The sequence below is a fragment of the Anas acuta genome, chromosome 18 (genome assembly GCF_963932015.1).
Source record: "Anas acuta chromosome 18, bAnaAcu1.1, whole genome shotgun sequence".
Lineage (NCBI taxonomy): Eukaryota > Metazoa > Chordata > Aves > Anseriformes > Anatidae > Anas > Anas acuta.
The window spans coordinates 8145177-8159348 of record NC_088996.1 but is presented as its reverse complement, the minus strand read 5'-3'; the positions used below and the strand labels follow the sequence as shown (position 1 = coordinate 8159348).

Below are 14172 nucleotides of genomic sequence, written 5' to 3'. Positions count from 1 at the left end.
GTATCAATGTGAGCTAAACAGTGTAAGCTGCTTTTAGGGTCCTTACATTTCCTATGTTGTTAAAATCAATGGTAAGTTGTGTCTTTTTATCTTCTTCCATCATTTGATCTGCTGTTTGTTTCTGGAAAATTGTTAGGCAAAATGTGTAGCCATTCTTGATGTCTCATGTCTTAACGGATGCAGAGTGCATGCTGTGATTGTACAGTTCCTCCTGCGGTGTTAGTTGTTAACACAAAATCTGTGGTTTTGTTTTTTTTGTTTGCTATGGGTTAGGATGGACGATTGCAGCCTGGAGATCAACTAGTATCCATAAACAAAGAGTCAATGATTGGCGTCTCCTATGAAGAAGCAAAAAGTATAATCAACAGAGCAAAGATGAGGTATCTGTTACTACCAAACTGCTAATTCCAAAATGGGTTACTATATAATATTAATTATTGCATTAATGTGAAAAGTCTTGTCATGGATGCTTAGAGGAAACACAGGGTATATTTATGTTTTTGAAATAAACAGTTGAAATACTGTGCCATATAAAAAGACTCAAACCTTTTAGCACTTTAAAATTATGATACATTAATTCCTTTTTGAAATATGTATATATATATTTTAAAGCACTGCTTGCTTTTTCTAATAATAGAGAATAGAACATCCTTTTAGAAAAATGGAAAGGAATAATCATGCACAGTGTTTGGGAAAATACAGTTTCTGTTCTTGTTATACATACTCTTATAAACAGAACAGTATACAGTATGCTAAAAGTTTTTTAATTCTAATTTCAGGTTTGAAAGTTTTTGGGAGATAGCTTTTATAAGACAAAAAAATATTCCCAGTTATTCAGAGAATCTGCCACGTCCTTCCAGTCTCTTAACATCTTCTGGAACATATGGAGGACAACAAGCTGCAGTCCTTAGTCCTCTAGCGTCTCCTGATGGGAAGCTTGTTTCAACAGTCACTCCTAATGCTGTGAGTATTCTTATTACTCATTAATATAAACTGAGGAAATAAGTTGAATAAAATAAAATGTTCCTTGTCAAACAGAGTCAAAACAGGGGATTCTTAATTCTTTTTATGTTCCTACCCAAAATTCTTGCCCACTTTCATTTCCTGTCAGAGCTATAAACATTGAAGCAGGCTGCCTAGGGGCTATGCTGTCTTCATCTGTCAAGTTATTCAACCCCATCTAAGCTTTTGATAAGGCCCTGATCTAAGTTTTGAGTGGCATACCTTCTCACCGTCCCCACCCCCATGCCTTGCATTTTCTGCTAGGGTTGTTTAGATGTGTCCAGCCCTATTTTTCCCCCTAGACTTCCTTCCTTTCCCTCTCTTTTAGTTTAATGTGTATTTCAAGTCTGGCTTGTGACCTACTTCAGAAAATGGTATTTCATGACTTCTGATTTTCTTTCACAGATGGAAACTGGAGTCAAAATGGAAGAGCAATCTCCAATTACTTCTGCAGAGAGCAGTCCTACTGATGTGTCAGTTCCTGGTAAATGCTGATTTAATTCCCTGTCACACTTTTGTTCTTCAATAATTGTCTTAACAGAAAATAGTACAGACTCTATAGGCTTCTAAAAAAAAGTAATATTGCACCATTTTTGTAGTACTAAATAAAGGATAAGATCAATGGATTGTACAGTAACTTCTGTCAGATATAACAACAAACAGCTGAAACCAAACAAAAATGAGTGATCACAACATTTGCTATATAGCAGTAATGATAATAGACTCAGTAGAAACCAGATAATGAAGACTCACATATAGATCAAGATTAGGTTACCATAGAAACTGTGCTTTCTTGATTTGATGAAACTCTGTGGATATATACTGCTTACACTTTTTTTTTTTTTAAATCAAGGATTTGGAAGGATAGAAACAACATGCAGACCTCTTTAAGACTTTTTCAATTATTAACAAATAAAATGCATATGTGTATATTTATATATGAGAGCCATGGCATTCAAACTAAGACAATAGTCCCTTTGAATATATCTTATGAATACAACACTAAGAAAAACTAAAGAAAGGTTCTAGAATTTGGTCAGAACCAAATCTGAATTTAACAGTTATAATTCCTCTGGGAAACCAATATGCATTGTATTTATAAACAGTGAAAATACAGGCATAACCGTGAGATTCTCAAATAAAACAATAATATAACTGATCCTGTTTTGTATTTCTATATGAAGACTGGAGCTATATTCTTTTTCTTTGGGCAGCATTAAGTAAGAATAACCTGTGCTCCTACATGTCTGAGAGGAAGACTTATAAGATGAAGTACAAACATAAAGAATCTGATTCATATTAGATATTGCTCCAGTGACTTTATTTAAATTGTACTTGGGCTTATTATGGTCCTAATTAGATATCCAGTTCTAAATGAAACAGTCTGCATATTGCAAACCTACCCAGTTTGCTTCCTTCCCTGAAGGGTGAGCTGACTGAATGTGAACTTTTGAAACTGGAAAGGACGTATTATTGAATACAGATGGCATTTAATGACCACACAGTTTTGTCATACTGATGATTAAAAACACAGAGATTTAATCAAAGGCACAAGAAAAAGTCTTATTTCTGAATATATTCAGAATATAAGGCTCTTGATTAATATAATGCAATATGCAGGAGCTTCATTCTTTGTTAAAGAGACCAAGAAGGCCATAGTTTCTTAGTCTATTGGAATAACATAGCTAATAGAGTAGAAAGCAGAAATTAAATTCTTGCAGCTCCAGTTTGAAGTTTCATGTCACTTTTCTTTTTTGTTACAGCACATCCTTAGCCAAAGCTGCCACTTCTCTCATGCTGCCCCTTTTCAAGGATAACCTTGAAAAATTGAAGTAGCTCTTAGATTATTTCTAAATGCTCAGAGAAAAAATCAGCACAATTTTGAGAAGTTCTTGCAGAAACTCATACACAAAGCTTTTTCATTCTGAGTTGAAAGAAAGTATGCCAATTCATCTGAGGTTCTAGCCCGATGTCTTCAGAATTTAATATAGCATGTGAGAGGTGTTAGTGTCAGAGATTTTCAAGATGTTTTCATTTATGCTTTTGGCATATAAAGAGGATGTAAATTACTTTGAGCTTGGAAACAGATATACCGTGAAATTAAAAAAAAATATCTGTGTGATTCCTTCTGTTTCTTTTGAGAGGATCTCAATCTGCATGGTCTTGTAGTTTTCAAATGGTGTTTTTGCTTTGAGTACCTCTAGAGTCCATTAAGGAAATAATTAATTGAGATCTAAATTAAGTTTATAAATAATGAATAAAACCAAGTATTTTATTTTATTCTGGAAAAAAAAAAAAAACAGGCATTGAATAAAAAAGCTTTCTGTGTTCAAGGGCTTCCAAAGGCTGCTGTTTCTTGTGTTTGAAACATGACAAAGCTGTGGTTGCATTTTTCAACTTCCATTAGAACAAAGAAAAAAAAAAAAGGAGCAGTGTTTTTGAAATCTTGCGCAGGGACTGCTGAGTACTGCTAGCTTCTTTTCTTCTCCTCAAACTAATCCCCTGTAAATACTGGAAATGAAATAAATTCACTATAATGCATTAATTAATGCAACTAGTTAAAATTACATAAAGTAGTGCATTTCTGATTTAAAGAATTAGACAGAAGGTGATGAACACTTTGGATACAGAGCTTAACGGATGGTAGATAGTCCTTGGAAAAGAGCTCTTCCCCAGGAAAACATGCAGAGGAGCCTGTTGGAATGCAGTTTAAAGTAATTCCATGCAGCCCTTAGTTGGCAACAGGTCATTCCCTCTCTTTCACAGTATTTTCCAGATTGCTAGATAGGCTTTTAGGAACTGTTGATTATGCCAAGGGTGTGTCTTGAAGGTCTCTCTTGAAATTCACAAGTGTGTTTCCCCTTCTGTTTCCAGAGTTACAGAGAGAAAAGAAAATACCACAAGTATAAGCCATATGCTTGATGAATCTCTTGAAGTTATTCCTGGTTTCTCTCTGCTAATTTGCTACTTGTCAGTTTTTGATGGACAATTTCAAATAAGTTTGTTATTGATACCTATTTTTTGGTATTTTCTTAGTAGCATCATGCCCTTTTTTAAAGAAAAAGTCAATCTAAATATTAGTTTTTATTGTGCCAACTGGGTATTTAGCTGGCATCCATTTGAAGAACAGCTACATAACAGATTTTTCAAAGGAAGCATTACAACAGAATCATTATTTCATTTATTTTTTTTTTTTCTTCTAGTCATTGCACCCAGCCAGAATGACAATTATGAGCTGCAAGGAAGGAAGACTTTCTTGAACTCTACTATTCGTCTCAAAGCAGAAAAGCTGGAGAGGGTAAACACTTCACATCCTTTAAGTTTTCCTATCTCCCCCTTTATGATATATGTAAAACATCTGGAGAATATTTCAAGGTTCAAACTTTAAGGTATAAAATACATATGAAATTTCCTGTTTGGGTAGTTGTTTCAGGTTGTAGGCCAGTATTTCATTTTATATATTGGGCAAATTACTGTTTTTGTTAATCTAATTACTGATTAACTCTTTTGGGAATCTGAACATCCCTCAGGATTTTTAAGGAAGTTATTAAGGACAAAGGGTTTTTCTTATTACACTCATTATTATTCAAGGTTAAATAATATCTGAACATCTCTCAATTAGAAGGAAAAGTCACAAAGAGTCTCTGGAATAAAAGTGTTGTCAGTGAGAGTGTACTATGATACAAAAGCTCTTTGAAGTGCAGCTCTTTTAATTACTCCCCCATGTCCCTGCAGTCATTATCCATAGCCTTTTTTTTTTTTCTTTTTCTCCAAAATAAGTTTTTTTTCCTTCCAGGCATTGAATTATCTGGGGATTCAGCCCACAGTTGAACAGCAGCAAACCCTAAGGCAGCAACTTCAGAAAGATTCTAAAGGAACAGTGTCTTTCGGAGGTAATCATTTGTTAATTACCCAGAAAAATAATGAAATGTATGAATATAGAAATGATAGATAATAACTGTTAATACATTTTCTGTCAGTATTGGGTTGCTACTGCAAATAAAACAATACTTTGGGGCAAAAACCTTATTCTAGTTTATAAAAATAAGCTTGGCATTCTGAAACTAAGTAATTGTAAATGTAATTACAAATTTAATTAAGAGCAACCGTGAAAAAGTTTTGGGGTTTGTGCTCACAAATTTCTGATTTTTTGCCATGAAAGTAGAGTATTTGAATAATGTGAGTTTTTTCAACAGACGTACTTTCTCCTTAAGAAAAGATTTCATTAAAATAATAAAATGTTTTGCATTTTAAACAACTGAGCTGTTTATTTTTGTGTTTTGAGAAGCAGTCAGATGATCCTCTGTTAACAGTGGCTTTCAGTTTAGGCATAAATAATTGTAGAAGATAACACTCTTGAAGTGTTCTTGAAGTGTTCTGTGTCCAAGTCAATATGTATGTACAGATAATCAAGACCCCTTAAAATGTGGAGGCCTCTGCTTTTTAGGATGTATACTGTACTACTTTTTAGGATAGGTACTGTAATTGTTCCAAAAACTCTTTGGGATAGTATTGGTGATTAAAGTGATTCCTTGAAGCAACTAACCCAACTGACCATTTAACTCGTTTGGTTTGTGACAAGCAAGAACCTTTCAGCTATTGCATGTGAAGAGACGTTTGCATGGAGACCATCACAGTCTTTTTTCTAGCTAAATCTAATTCTGATGGGAATGAGTTTTTTTTCTGTTGGTTATGACAATTTTGGTAGGTGACACTAACAGTTTAAGAATATTTGTGTTAAACTGTGAGACATGGTAATTTCAATTTTCCTGAAGTTTATGAAAAACAGCATCAAGAACTGGTTTAAGAAAAACAATTTCTTGTACTAAACCATCTAAAAAGGCACTGGATTTTCAAGTATCTTATCACTAGATATGTTAGATCTTCCATCAGGTTTTATGTGGTATACACCAACCGATCTTTAAATTTCCAATTTTCTCTCATATCATAGCAGTACGTTTTCTTTTTTACGTTCTAAATGAATAGCTATATTGATTACAAATGCTGCAGTGTCTATATATAAAACTTTCTTGCTCCGCATCAATTTTACCAGGTCTCTCTATCAGGGGTTTAAAGGACTTACTTGCAAATGTAAAGATGAACTATGAACTAGCACAAAATTGCCCCTTTTTTGCTGCAGAGAGACTGTCTCCTCTGAGAAGATCCAATCCACTGAGAAGACAGTTGTAAAACAGATGTGCAGGTCTCTCTTAATTTTTCACACAGGCCTGCCAAATGTACAGCATCTCTAACCAGGTATTTTGAGGTTGAACTTCGTACCACCTTTTGTTTTCCTTCTCCTACACAACTGAAGAAGCATTTCATCCGAAGACATGTTCTAGGAAGGTTAGGGAGAACAGACACCGCATTTATAAAGAGCAGGCCTTACATTGTGGTGTTAGCAGTTGTGTTGCATCTAGTGATGCTGCTACTAAACTGAACCTGCAGGCTAAACTTGTTTTTTAGATTTCGTTGAAGTTTCAAGGAATCTGTTCTCCATGCAACTGAATGCAACAGATGGTGGCCAAAATCCTGTAACATTTGGGATCAATGATATTGCCGGTTTATTAAATTCACAGGTAAAGTATGTGTTTGTACAGTGTTTAATTGTTGTGAGGAGATTATTGGAGAGCTTAGTATACGTGAGATTATTCCAAAGCTTGGGCAGGTTTTTAGAACAGCTCTGTATCTTGCTGTGCTTTAAGATAACCTAGTTTCTGTGAAGCTTTTTAAAACAACCTACTTTGCAGAAAGCAATTCATGTAATTATGTTGTGAGTCGTAAGTATGGACAGCAGTGATTTACCAAGGTTTCTTAAATGGAATATGTATTGCTACTACCTGTGTGACTAATAAACAATTATGGGGCCCATTGATGTGAACTACTCCTAGATGGAATATTGCTTTATTCTGGAGGTAACGTTTAAGAATGAATGCCCAAATAATCTATTTGTAACATAGGAATACTTGAATAAAATTATGTACTATTTAAAACATTGAGGAAAACAGGGACGATTAATGTGTATTCTTGGCGGGTTTTGGAAATCTTTTTCAATGGGAAAAATAATTAATCCTTTGGAAGATAAGTTGGTCAGAATTCCCTTTAAAACTCTTAGTATTTTCAGTAATGTTTTCCAGAGCTTTGAATAATTTTAAAATTAAGATTATCTTCTCATTTTATTAGTGAGACCTTTTAAAATTGGATGTAAAAGATATGGAAGATGTGGCTAGCACTAGATTCTAACCAGGCCTATTTAATTATGCAGTTTGTAACCTGTGGTTCTTTGGAGGATGACGTGGAAAAGCTTAAGAAAGAAAGGGATGAAGCTTTAAAAGAAATGAGCAAATTAAAGGTAATGCTTAATTTCAACTTGTTTTATTTTAGAGACTAATTTTTTGAGTGTACATATTGTGTACTTTACTGTTTTTCTTTTGAATTTTATGTGCAATATTCGATGAATAAATAAAAAGGCAGAGCAAACAGCCTAATTATGTTTGAAGTTCATATGCTCACAATGTATTTCTGGAAAACATGAATTATATTTGTTATACTGAATACTAACATGCTTTTTAATCTGATTCGCAGGGAGATGAGATTAAACAGGCATTTCACCAAAGTGAATTTGGAGAAGTGACTGATTTGCATAGCAATTTTATTTAGAAATGTGTGATCCTAGTAACCAGAGTGTCTGAGCATATGCTAACGCTTTTGAAAGAAATTAACTGGAGGGTGAATTAATCTGTTTGCAAAATTATTACAGATTTTCACATACACTACAAAAGACATAAAACCAAAAGCACTTAATATGTTTATTTTTACTTAAAACTTGGGTTACAGCTGTTTTTAAACCAATGCTTACAACTATTGAACAACCACTTTAAAATAAAAAATAAAAAAAGAATCTTTAGAACTTTTAACCTTCTGAATATGGTGCAGCCTGCAGCAGTGTAGCCTTACTACAGGCTTCTGGTGGAAGTTGGCGAGGGAAAGTATGGTCAAACATACAAACAATATTGAACACTGTTGAACATTCCTGATGTGAATGTTAGGTTGTGCAGCAATCTTTTAAAGTCACAGAGAAGTCTTTTTTCTGCACATTTACCAGGTGGCTAGGTAACAAGAGACTTAGAGTGTGTGTTTGATTTGTATTGCAGAAGTGTTCAATGTATAATGCTAGCATGCTTAAGAAACCTAAACAGCATAATATCGATGAACTCTCTGAAAAAAATAGCTTTTACAGATTAAAAATTGATTTTGTCCCAGGTATAGTAAAATCTTTTTGATTATTTATTATTTCCACCAGAACTTTTCAGATAAGTGTGTTTGTGTTTATTCAACATTATTAGTGGAGTGTGGCATGACCTAGAAACGTAGCAGTTATAAGCAAGTTAGTAATACAAACTCTCTCTTGCATAACTAGTTATTTATTTATTTATTTATTTATTTTACAGGTAGAATTGTCTGAATCTGTGAATTTACAGAAACAGTTAACAGAGGAGCTACAAACAGTCAAGCAAGTATGTTGAGTTTCTTTAAAATAAAATCTCTTTTTCTCTGTCTTGGCAAGAAGGAGAGAGGACTTCTTGCTCTCTTGATGTTTGTATAGACTGTACCTTAACACGGATTTCAACTCAAAGTGTTTATTTTGCTACTACAAAGCTGTTGATTAGACCTGGAGACTATATATCCTAAAGTTTTTGAAGCAATGATACTTTTTTATTGAACTGAGTTAGGAACCATAAGAACCATAAGATAAACTGGATAAACTGGATCAGGTTAGTTGGGTATCAGTGTAGTACCTTTCTCATCTTAAGTGTTCTTTAAGTGACTTTGCTGTTCTTAGGTGACAGTATGCCTAATCTACAATCTTAACTTTTGCTATTTTATATGTCAACGAGAAATTTAGGTATGAAATAATAGATATGCCTGACAATGCTACCTGGTGTTCACCAGGAAAAATAAATGGTATTAAGTGTTCTGTGAGAAATAAGTTCTTTCTGCCCTCTACACTGTGAAACAACAATGAAAAAAGGTAGATTATTTTTTGGATAAAATTTAACTGGAAATATGTTACAGTAGTGCACCTCATGTTTCCATTTGCTAATGAGCGTTCAGTCTATCAGTCTAAACCAAAGCTAGTAGAAAGTTCTTAGTCTTGAAAATGCAAACAATTTGGACATCGGGTACTTCGCATAAGGTGTTTCAATTCACACATCTGCTCTTACTGGCAAGGTAGACTTACACAGAAGCTATTTGTTTTAATTGGAAGCAATACCTATTTTCTACCTCATGAGGTCCTCCTACTTTAATTTTTCTGTGAAGTACTGGCATAGGATTATGAAGGTCAGCTTTGCAGGGAACAATACAGACTGCTGTTGAAAATGTTCCAGATAGTGAAATAGAGAAACAATAAGTTATGTGTAGTTTCAGCAGTGCTTTAAGCTGAGACCTATTTTAGGAGGTAAATGCAGGCTTTTGATTGAAATTGTAGTTCTGTTTATACTTTACATATTTTCTAGTATTTTATATTTGTGTGTCTGTAGTTCAGAACCAATATTGACACTGAGATTTATGGTAATATGAAGTTCAAAAAATAATAGGCTACTTAGTACTAATTGCCATGTAATTGCCAGGCTTCTTATCTGAAGCTCTTTTTGAATCCTCAGACATCTAGATATGGCTACAGCCAGTTACTCTGCATTGAAGGTGCTCAGGGTTTCAGAAGAGGTAGTTGTGTTTCCTACAGCAAACACCTGGATGCATCTTGAAAAGTACAATGTACAATTTAGATTTAAACTTGAGATAGTTATCCGCATATAAGCATAAAGACAGAAAGACTGCACATAACCTTCTGAAAGATTATGGGTGTGATGTCTCTAAGGTGATTTTATTTCAGGAGAAATAACATGAAAATTGGTTTTGTGAAAAGTCAAGGTGAAGAAAGGAGTAAGTGACTTTTTTTTTGATGTACTAGCTAAATCAACCTCCCAGCCTTCTTGTTGCCAGTCTGGAAGAAGCCATAACCCAAATGCTGCCTTCTTCTTGCTTACCTATTAAAAATATATCTTCACTATTGGAGTAAGTAATACAGTGGAATTTTTCAGCACTGTAAGTCAGTTGAGTCAGCATTAAAGTTATGACTTTTTCTAGGCATAGCTGTTTGGGGGCTATTTTACAAAAGATTCTGCAACTTTCTCAGCTGTGTAAGTAGCCATTTCAGGATTTCTTTTCTTCTATTCTCTAGTATGCTCTTAGCAAAGAGAGCTTAGTGTCAATTCAAAGAAGAAAGCATCTGTAAATTGAACAGAAAATCTCAAGAATGGATGAAATAGTATACTTTGAGGATTTCCTGCCTCAGCTCAAGTTAGTGAAATGAGTTAACAGGAACATTACTGAGAGTTAATGGCCCATTTCAAAGTAAGCAAATACAATTTATGGGTTTATGTTCTTCTGAAATCAGTACAATTTAAACTTTTAATTCATTGCTTTCCTGAAAAAACAAGGTGTTAAATGAGGATGCAGGCTACCAGTCCTATACAGGGGTATCTTTTGTGGTATTTCCATTGTCTGCTATTTGTGAATCCCAGAGATTGTAGCTTAATTAGGGCAGGCATACAAATATTCTGGTTAATGGATGTGCTTTGTTAGTACCCATTCATTAAGTGGTGCTTGAACGGGTAGCTAACAGGATAAACAGAAACTCTCATGATTAGAAATATAGCTAAAATATTTGAGATTGTGATATTGCTCTCCATACCTTTTGGGTCTTCCCTGAAATCTTAAGGAAGCTGAAACTGGCACAAAACATAGAGTGGTGCTTTTGAGTACCTGAAGTCTTGTCAGTGTTACAAATGTGAGATCTGTAATACTGAGATTTATTTTCCTGGAGGAGTCTGACTGTATTCTATAGTGCTTGGAAGTCCAAGGTCATACCAACCTGAATGATCTCTTCTTTACTATAGCTTTTGTATGCAAACATTGTCAGCCAAAGCACCTTAGCTAAACATAGAAAATGTGAAAGATGATAAAGTTAGGGTACTGCTTGTAGCATCCCATTCCACTGGACTTTTATTTCATAGGGGTAATATTTTCTATTCTGTGCTTCTGTTTTCTAAGAGGAAAAGTGATGCTTTGAAGACTCAGACTTGAATGGCTACTATTTTGGAAGCAGTATGTAATTTATTTCACCATGCCTGAAAGAAGCATTTGGTTTATTTCATTAACTTTCTAATTCTAATATATAATAAAGATAATAGAAGTTCTTTAAATGATGTTTTCAATATGTTGTTTTTGTAAAATGAATGGATAAGCATAATTGAAATGTTGCTACACTTTTTCAGGTAGCTTAAAGAATGCCTTTCTTCCAGTGTTTGTGGTGGCTGGAATATTACTCAGATGAAACCTACTTTAAACACTTGAATTTATTCAAGGGAAAAATACCTGGCTTTGTAAGAAACCTGCACACGAATACATTGGGTCTGTAAGGGTTCAGTTTCTCTGCTCCAGCCTGCACTTTTTAGCAGGTGCAGATTCCATTCCTGTTGTGTCTTCCTTGATATCTGCAACTGAAAGGGACAAGAGAAAATGTTGCTGAAGCATGCTGTAACCCATCTGTTCTCTGGTGGGTGCCCCTTACCTGTACGAGTTAGAGAACCCACCAAGCCTCTGCAAAGCCAAATTCAGTAACTGTAGAACTGGGAAAACTGATGTTATCATTCACTTTGTGCCTCTCTGCTCAAGCAAAGAGCTCTGGTTTGTCAGAAAATTCTGCAAATCCAGTGATAATGTGGATAATTGTTTCCTTGTAATATAAGAACCCATTGTTCGTTAATTATTCCTTTAGGTCTTCCACTGTTGAAATCTGGTCATACTTAGTCTGCTATTACAGAGAAATTAATATTCAGCAGTTGGATTTCTGCAAAAACAATGGATGAGTAAAGGCATTTCTGGATTATAAGAGATGAAACCTTTAACTCAGGGAGGTCTTATTTCAAAACAAAGACCTTCCTTTTCATTATAGCAATTTTCCCATGACTTATTTGATGTCTGTTTATATAAATAATTCTCATTTGTGCGTTTTTACAATACTAGCCTTTGTCAAACATCTGTGTTCATTTATATTTGGTAAACTTATTACCAAAGTATTGTTTCACTTTTGTCTCCAAGAGTCTTTTCCCCACCTCTAGCCTATTACTGAACTGTACCTTCGCTGCTTAAGGGCATGAAAATATCCTTTATATCTGTAGGACCCACCCCTCTACAGAGGCAGTAAGTTTGATCTCTGTGGGTATAGATTCATAACTTCTTAGAAGTCCTTGTGTTCGCTGCATTATTTGGAGGAAAAGGAATTAATGTGAGCCACTTGCAGGAGGGGTGCATTGTTCTGGTGGCCTTCGTGAGCCACAGTCAGTCTTCCAGTGAGTGCTTCGGTACTGTCCCCTTGCACAGTTCTTAGTGCTGTGCAAACATGAGTGCTAAACAAGCTAGGTGAATAACAGAAAGACACATATCAGTAAGCTTTCAAATAATCTGCTTTTCCAGGTATAGGTGGAGGTCATGTAGAATAGATGAATCTAATGCTTCTTGTGCTTCTAAAAGAAAAAAAAAAGTGTACTTGCTGTCAAAGTAAAGGTTACTTAAATGTATCTTTTATCACTTAAAATAGAAAGCTCTATATTATATAAACCCAGTGTCATCTGTATTCACTAATGGTGTTGTTGTTTGCTACATGTATGATTACTTCTTTTAATGCTTTATTTTCTAAGAGACCAGAATGTCCCTGGCAATTATCCAAATTGGTATTATGTTGCTAAACCATTGTAAACGTGAGGTAGATGATGTCCTATATATGTCATTCAGATTAGTTTACTTATGGCATGAAACAAATATATATTGTTTATAAAGACTAACTGTTTACAGGTTAAAAATCATCTGAAACCGAGACTGGTAGAACTGGTGGTCATTTTACAGGAAAAACATTAAGACAAAGCGTAGGAAAATCTGGCTTAAAGAATATTGATTGCAAAGAAGAAATGCTTCTGAGTTAGGAAATAATTGAATTAAATCTTCATTTGTAAGTTTAACTGACCCCTCGAGACATTTATATTATAACACCTGTTAAATATTATATCACATTTCTTCCACAGAAAATTGAAGTTGTGGTCATTTAGATTTCTCTGGAAAAGTGGCTTCAAGTCCAGGCTACTTCCTACTGGTTATGGATTCTCAGTGTCTGTTTGTCCTGTTTCCCCTCTAGTCCCATTCCAAACCAGGATATAGCTATAATAATAAGATATAACAGGTAAACTAGGAATAGCTTATTTACTTCAATATCCTTAGCTGAGGAATTTGTGCAAAGAATTTCTAGTTCTGTGAATTTTTCAATTTAAAGGTTATAACTTTAAAGGTTCAGGAAAATCATATAAAGTATTTTGTCCAGATTAATAAAAAGATAAGGGGAAAGATGGTTTACTGCTTTTGGTGCCACTGAGCCTGTATGTTGAGCAGTTCAGTCTTTTATAGTGTAAACTAAGCTGTTGTCCCAACCTTTTGTTTGACTTTTTTGAATTTACAAACCAAAGTTAATTTGAATTAATATTAAGTAGTAAAATGAAGTGAGCAATATCCTTCTCTGAATTGGATTTTACAGCATTTATCGTTTACTTCAGCTGAATTAAAAGTTAACAGCTTCTTTTTTCTAGTTTTCCTTTATTTATGTATAAATTTTAAATAACACTCTTCTGTGATAACATAGAATACAATATAAGAGCAGGAACTGGGCAGAAAAATTAAAAACAGCACTAGTTTTAAGAAAAGTTTAGACTGAATACTTGCATTATAAGTCCATCTATATGGTGTGGAAACTCTGAACTGGGTGCGAATTCAGGCGATAATAGTAAAATATCAAATAATATTTAATTAAAAGTAATTTATCTTGTACAGAAATTAAGGGGCGAATTAATAGCATCAGATACATTTATATAAAACTTTTAATTCAATTAGATTTTCAGTAGTCATAGAAGTAATGATGTACTTCTCAGGAATATCTCACTCTGTAAAAACCTGTTTTTTCTTTGTGCATCGTTCATTGAAAAATCAGGAAATGAATTGGCTAACCACGAATCCTAATAGGTAGCCCTACTGCCAACTCCAGTACTTTTAAGCTAAATC

The 14172-nt window shown here is 34.2% G+C and overlaps 1 protein-coding gene and 1 long non-coding RNA gene across 6 annotated transcripts in view; one reads left to right on the top strand and one right to left on the bottom strand.

The window, feature by feature from the left end:
* Nucleotides 1-14172, top strand: part of STXBP4 (syntaxin binding protein 4) — a 73293-nt gene that overhangs the window by 17915 nt on the left and 41206 nt on the right. For all 5 annotated transcript variants that reach the window (XM_068654519.1, XM_068654520.1, XM_068654517.1 and 2 more), the window contains 8 exons: nt 274-380; nt 780-963; nt 1408-1486; nt 4206-4300; nt 4799-4895; nt 6469-6581; nt 7268-7354; nt 8454-8519. In XM_068654519.1, coding sequence (XP_068510620.1) covers nt 274-380; nt 780-963; nt 1408-1486; nt 4206-4300; nt 4799-4895; nt 6469-6581; nt 7268-7354; nt 8454-8519 — 828 coding nt within the window. The remainder of the gene's footprint in view (nt 1-273; nt 381-779; nt 964-1407; nt 1487-4205; nt 4301-4798; nt 4896-6468; nt 6582-7267; nt 7355-8453; nt 8520-14172) is intronic.
* Nucleotides 7846-14172, bottom strand: part of LOC137841540 (uncharacterized) — a 31402-nt gene continuing 25075 nt past the window's right edge. The window contains exon 4 of the long non-coding RNA XR_011088649.1: nt 7846-11567. This is a non-coding gene — a long non-coding RNA (uncharacterized lncRNA). The remainder of the gene's footprint in view (nt 11568-14172) is intronic.